Consider the following 7,231-nt stretch of genomic DNA (forward strand, 5'->3'; position numbering starts at 1 on the left):
CAATCATTGTCTGATCAAACAAGAACCCAAATCTTATTTTGGACATTCATTTTATCCTCTTCTTCTGTTAGTGTTAGGAATTCCTTAGAGATTGGGATCACTTGGAACAAATTGTCTAATTATGAGCTGTGTGCATTGAGCCACCGTGGTCAAAAAGAGACTCAATAAGTCTATCCTTCCAGCCCTGATATTTAATACCTCCAGTACACCTGGTATTTGATACCTCCAGTTGGACCTATATAAGTCTCCTCCACATTTGACCACATCAGTGAGACCTTATCTGTCACTATTCATATCACTCTGGAAGACAGGATCTGAGATTTCACTGGACCTCAGTCACTGTACATTTTCAGAGGTGCACTTTTTCATCATGACCCAGCAGAGAAATGGCTCAACACAGTAAGTACTGGGTGAGATCATGGAGATGGGACAATTTTCAGGTGTCATTTCCTCATCACGAGGACAAACATAATAGTTTGAGAATTCAAATAAAGGATACCAATAACAAAGATATCAATTACGAGGACCAAAATGCTTTTATTCTTGGTTGTGGTGAGAGTAACAGAAATCGTACTATAAATATCTATGTCTCATAATAGTCTGACCCAAAACAGCAGAAAATGGGTACTTGTTACCTCTCTCCTTAATACTACAGAAGGATTTTAAAGGTGATGATAAGATTGATGGTATTAATGATGGTGAGAGTAACCATAACACAATGAACTGGGAGCTTTCTAATTTGAAAAGAGTAGCATGTCTCCTTTCATAGACTTCATTTTCCTCTGGTTATAATTATCCACATTATCATGGCACCAGTGGTTCATGCCTGTACTCCTGGCCACTAAAGAGTCAGATATCGGTAAAATTGTAGTTCAAGGCCAGTCCAGCCAAAAGTTCATGAAATGCAGTTTCAACAGAAAAAATGTGGGCATGGTGGCATGTGTCTGTCATATCAAGAAGCATAAATAAGAATATACTGTCCAGGGTGGTCAGAGCTTAAAGTGAGATCCTGTCTCCAAACAACCTACACTGTGCCAAAAGGCCAGGAAGTGTGTTTCTAGTGGGAGAGCACCTACCTAGAAAGCCTAGCAAGTTCACATCCCAGTATCACAAAACAATCAAAATAAAAGAATATAAAAGTACCCACGATACTATCTTTTAGAAAATAATGGAACAAATTAAGATTATGTAGCTTGTTTTATGTTGTTAGGTTAAAAACATAAAACAGAAGCTTCATTTGAACTGGGCTGTCTGACTACAAACAAAGAGCATCATATCAGGAGAATGCTGACAGGTTGGAGACCTTGAGTACTCAAACATTCACTTCATCTTCCTGCCAATTCAGAAAGAGTCATATTGCTCACTGTTCTCCTTTTGAGATTCCTGGTACATGGCAGAACAGAACAGTGAGTGGGCACCAGCTGAGTCCACTGTAGGAAGGAGATCCATAGATCAAAGACAAAGATCACAGAATGAAAAGGAACATGATAAGTTAGCTCAGACCTCTACTTCTTGTCACAATTCCATTCTATTCTTGCTGCTGTTGGCAACCTCTTCCATTCCATTAATCAGCTCATTCATTTTCAAAAGGAGATATTCTGTCAGATCATGGTTGCACTCCTTTGCAAGAACCTGGAAAGAGTTTTAAAATGCCCCTCAGAAATATCTGTGCTTATGACTATTGTGCCTTCTACTTAAAGCATTCTATTGGCTGGAAAACAATGAAAATGCATAGTGAATTGAAAATAGAGTCTGACAATTCTATTTTGGAGCCTTCCAGACCACTTATCACATAAGGAAGTTTATGACTCTGAAAGTCAGCATTCTCTACTATGTTGATTTAGAATTTAGGCAAATGAATTGAGCAAGGATTAAATGGATAATGGAGGCTCCATAAATTGTCAATATGTGGTGTGCACATAACCTAAGGCCAATATAAAATTTACATCTCATTATCAATACTGATAAGACTAATGTCTGTATCATTGAAGTAAAGTAGCCTGTGACATGAAGTTAAATATTTACTATTTCTGTAGTAAGATTGTTTTTTCTCCTTTTTATAATTATATCCATATGTTTCAAGAAGAAACTCTGTTTTGCTTCTGATTCTCCAGAGTCTATAGAGTTTTTTGTGGTACTGGGGTTTGAACTCAGGACCTACATATTGAGCCACTCCACCAGCCCTTTATTTATGAAGGGTTTTTCGAGATAGGGTCTCACACACTATTTGCCCAGGCATTGGAACAATGATCCTCCTGATATCTGCCTCCTGAGTACATAGGATTGCAGGCATAAACTACTAGTGCCCAAAGAGCTTATAGCTTTTTGTCACAAAAGACACATCAAACATGAAAATCCGTGTTGACCTTGAATAGCCCCTTCCCTGATTCACAGTATTTATCAATGTGACCTCAACACACTTGGTATTTTTCTATCTTCACTTTTATCTCTCTGTAGAATGTCCCTTAGAACTAGAAATGAGAGAAAATTGATTTGTGTCTATACTCAGGACAAAAAGCCCTATAACAGAATTAATCATATCTACAGCTATAAATTTAAAAACAGCAGGTATTTTATGGTGAAATAAAGAAAAAGAGACAAAAGATAAAAAGAGAAGGGTAGAGTTAAACCTTATGCCTGAGAAAGACACTAAAGAACTTCACATCAATCCATTCTCCAGTGTTCTTGAAAACTGTACACATTGATAACCTTGCAATTTCTACAATGACTGAATTTCCTATTTTTGAAAAAGTATTTATCAATATATATTTAGTTTCAGGATTCTCTTATGTGTCACACATGTTACATAGATGTGGTTATTATACCTATATCCATTAAGAAGTATGAAGAAAGAGAGATGAACACACTCACATACATTCTGCACATATTACCAGGTCAATGACAGTGGACAGAAAGGTTCAGTTTCTGGCTCCCATCCCTAAGTACCATCTACACTATGGCAGACAGATGAAATTCCCTGTTGTGATGTCATAAAGAAATTACCACTGAACAGAATGTAAATATATGTGGTGTCTCAAGGAAAATAGTACAGATGGTCATGACTCATTTTTAATGGTGAAAAGAAAGATAGGCAATTAATAGTAGAATTAATTATGCATTATTTGTTGCAGTTCAAAAAACTATACATCCTCTACATGTTTTATAGAAATTCTCAATTCTGTCACATAGAGAAAATATAGGAAGTTAGAAAAGATTGCTATAATCATTGAAGTTGCAAGCTCAATGATATCCTCATATCCGGTAATGCCAAGAATCACAATGGAAGATGAATAAAATCAATTAAATATATTTGTACATGTATATATTATAGTAAATTTCATGAATCAATACAATTAATATCTGTTAATTATTTGAGAAACATCAATGTGAATTAGATGAGAGAAGGAGAGAGAAAGAGAGTGAGATTAAAAAACAATTTGGGGATGTAACTGGTACATTGGATGAGTAATAGAGTTCTGTGTTTACTACTTTGATGATAATGAACAACTTTTCAAGTAAGTGTCTATAGGAAAACAGTTCATGAATAAATACTACAATACTGACAAGAAAATCTTGAGAAGAAAATCTACCTACCAAATTAATAGAAATAATTTCTTTATGAAAGTATGTGCATGTTAATGAAATAAAAAATACCAAGAACATAAATTTGTTTTGATCAAACACTATGAGAAGCTTACATTTAATACACGTAGAGGATATCCTTGATGTCAACAGTAGTTAACAGTCATGGAGCATTTTTTGAATGCCTGGAAGTATTCTACTACAGTGATTTCCAATTTTGTTTTAGGACAGTAAAATAAGAACTTTAGGTGGAGATAATATGATAAATTGGATTTGGTCTGGCCGGGATGTCTGCATATTTTTAAATATTCACAGTTGAATATATTAAGCGCAGTTGAGAATTACTAGTTCACAATTAATTTGTCATATATTTAAATCATTGCAGGTAAAATGTGCACTATTGCAAATTTATGGTGAGTGATACAATTGAGTATACATTAAATCTTGTGAAGGTTCAAGTATACTAGTCAAGGATAACAATTATATGCAAAATAGGTTTAAAAAAGCAAGCAAATTTTAGTAAGTACTTACATCCTTAAGGAAAAGAACCATAAAACCCAGAATGATGAAAAACTACTAGGAGATAAATAGCACACAATACCACTTGATTCTTTTTAAGTTTCATTTTATCATTTTTACATTTGCTTACACGTGAATACATTATTTTGCCTATCTTTAGACAGACCCTGTTCTGCCCTCTTGTTCTCTGATTTTGTTGAAGAAAAAACACAAAAGATAATAATAAAAACATGGCATTTTTTGCTGGTTTGGGAGAAGAATGGCTATACAGGGAGATTATTTGTATTGTTTCCATGCATACGTGTATTACAACCAAAATTGGTTCATCTCTACCAGACTTCTTCACTTACTTCCTAGTCCCCTTCCCATTGCAGTCCATTTCATTCTAATTGTTAACTTAATTTAGTGCTCCAATAATGAAGTTCAGCTGTTAAAGAATGTTTATAAATATCTTAAGTTAACAGAATTTGTAAAAGTGTCTTACAATAAAATTAACTACATTTGAATATCTCATAACCTGATTTAAATAGAATGATTTTTTCTTAAAATGGGAAGATTCTATTAGTCATAAAAATGGTGTGATGTTTTTGGTTTTCTACCTATTCCCAAATCTCCCATATGTGCTCTCCCCTTGTCATGTGATCCAAGTCCAACCACATTGCAGCATTTGCCCTAGATATAAAGTCTGCATATGAGGGAGAACTTACGATTTTTGGTCTTCTGAGCCTGGCTAACCTCACTTAGGATGATGTTCTCCAGTTCCATCCATTTATTTGTAAATGATAGGATTTCATTCTACTTCATGACTGAGTAAAATTCCAAGGTGTATAAATACCACATTTTCTTGATCCATTCATCAATTGTGGGGCATCTTGGTTGTTTCCATAACTTGGCTATTGTGAATAGCACTGCAATAAACATGGCTATCCTTAACACAACTAGCAAAAATGCTTTGTCTTCCATATTATGCTTCTGTCTTTCCTTCAACAAAATTAGAGATAAGGGCAGAGCAGGTTCTGCCTGGAAGCGAGGGGGAGAGTGGGGGAGAGGGTGGGGAGGGGGTGGGGGGAGAAATGACCCAATGTAGGCACATGTGAATAAATGAATAATAATTTTTTTAATTTAGTCCTATAAATGTCATGTTAAGGTAAATTCCATTAGATTTGGCTGGGTTCAGTCTTGGTAGAAACCAGTATACCTGAAACCACTTGACAAAATCCATCTAAAATATTAACCATTTGATTATCCTATAGAATGTTATCACCATTACCTGTCACTTACAACTCTGTTCATTTTCAATCTAATGAATATTTCAAATGAATATATATATATATATATATAAACTGCTAGCTTTTTCTTGAAATATGTGGTGAAGCTTTTTCAATCTATTTAATATTTAACTACAATACAGAAATAAATCATACCTATTGAAGGAAAAAATGGTCCAATGTATTTATCTATGATCTAAGTTTTATTATCTTTGATGTTTCTAGTCTTCTAAAATAGTTTAGTTCAGTGCCAAAATTAAGTGTGTATAAAAGAAAGTGAATGACACAGAAACCATTATTTCAACAGTTTTAGATTGGTTTTGCTACCACTGGGAAATATTGAGAAGGGGTTTCATGAACTTTCTTCCATGACTGATCTTGAACCAGGATCTTCCCAATCTCTACTTCCCAAGTAGCTAGCATTACAGGAGTGAGACAATCAACCTGGCCAGGTTTACATCATTTATTTAAAGTTATTTTGTGTGACTACTTGAATCTGAAACACATAAAGGTTTCAATGTTCCTAATTATTTATTTATTTATCCCTCACACACTTCCATTTCAAACTCAGGGCTTCATACTTGCTAGGGAGACAGTCTACTATGTGAATCACATCTCAGTCCTAACTTTCCATTTCTAAAGATGTACAAGAAGTGTAGGAGAACTCAATCTCACACATGTCTCAGAATTCCACCTCCTGGGAATCTCAGAAGATCCAGATCTACAGCCCATTCTCTTTGTGCTGTTCCTGTTCATGTACCTGGTCACAGTGCTGGGGAACCTGATCATCACCCTGGCTGTCATTATTTACTCCCACCTCCACACCCTCATGTACTTCTTCCTGTCCAACTTGTCATTAACTGACATCTGTTTCATCTCCACTACTGTCCCAAAGATGATTATGGACATCCAAACTCAAAGCAGAGTCATTTCCTATGTGGGTTGTCTGACACAGATGTCTCTTGTTACTATTTTTGGATGTATGGAGGACATGCTTCTGACTGTGATGGCCTATGACAGGTTTGTGGCCATCTGCCACCCCCTGCATTATCCAGTCCTTATGAACCCTCGCCTCTGTGCCTCCCTAGTTTTGGCGTCATTTTTCATTAGTATTTTGGACTCCCAGTTGCATAATTTGATTGTCTTACAGTTTACTTGCTTCAAGAAAGTGGAAGTTTCAAGTTTCTGCTATGAACCTGCTCAAATCCTTAATCTCAACTGTTCTGATACCTTTGTCAAACATATAATCACATATATGGTTGGTGGAATATTTGGTTTTCTTCCAATCTCCACAATACTCATCTCTTACTATAAAATAGTTTCCTCTATTCTAAAAATCACATCATTAAGTGGAAGGTATAAAGCATTTTCTACATGTGGGTCTCACCTGTCAGTTGTTTGCTTATTTTATGGAACAGCTATTGGTGTGTACCTTGAGTCATCTGTATCACATTCTTTCAGACACAGTGTGGTGTCTTCAGTGATGTACACAATTGTCACTCCAGTGCTGAATCCATTCATCTACAGTCTCAGGAACAGCGATATTATCAGCACCCTGAAGGCCTCTGAAGGCCAAAAAGCAATGGCTAATGTCAGGTACTAAGAAAACCAATCTGTATACAGTTGAGATAAAATAACTCAAAAATCAGTATCAAGAACCGTAGACACTCCCTTCCAGTCATATATTTTCTATAATTTTATGGCTTTAATTCTTCATCATATTTCACATAGTTAGAGGGCTGTTGATAGAGATAAATAAAATGTGTTTAAAATGAGTACAAATGTTCATATTGTGAATATGAAAATTTTTGTATATAGATGATGGTAATGGTGGTCTAAAAATTTGAATATAAACAATGGTA

General features: G+C 35.3%; 1 protein-coding gene across 1 annotated transcript; it reads left to right on the forward strand.

The window, feature by feature from the left end:
- The first annotated feature begins 6,123 nt into the window (after positions 1–6,123).
- LOC109676441 (olfactory receptor 7E24-like) lies at positions 6,124–6,972 on the forward strand. Its single transcript, XM_020152854.2, has one exon. The coding sequence runs from the start codon at positions 6,124–6,126 to the stop codon at positions 6,970–6,972; it is 849 nt and encodes a 282-aa protein (XP_020008443.2).
- Positions 6,973–7,231: the final 259 nt, after the last annotated feature.

Source organism: Castor canadensis, chromosome 14 (assembly GCF_047511655.1).
Source record: "Castor canadensis chromosome 14, mCasCan1.hap1v2, whole genome shotgun sequence".
NCBI classification, from domain to species: domain Eukaryota; kingdom Metazoa; phylum Chordata; class Mammalia; order Rodentia; family Castoridae; genus Castor; species Castor canadensis.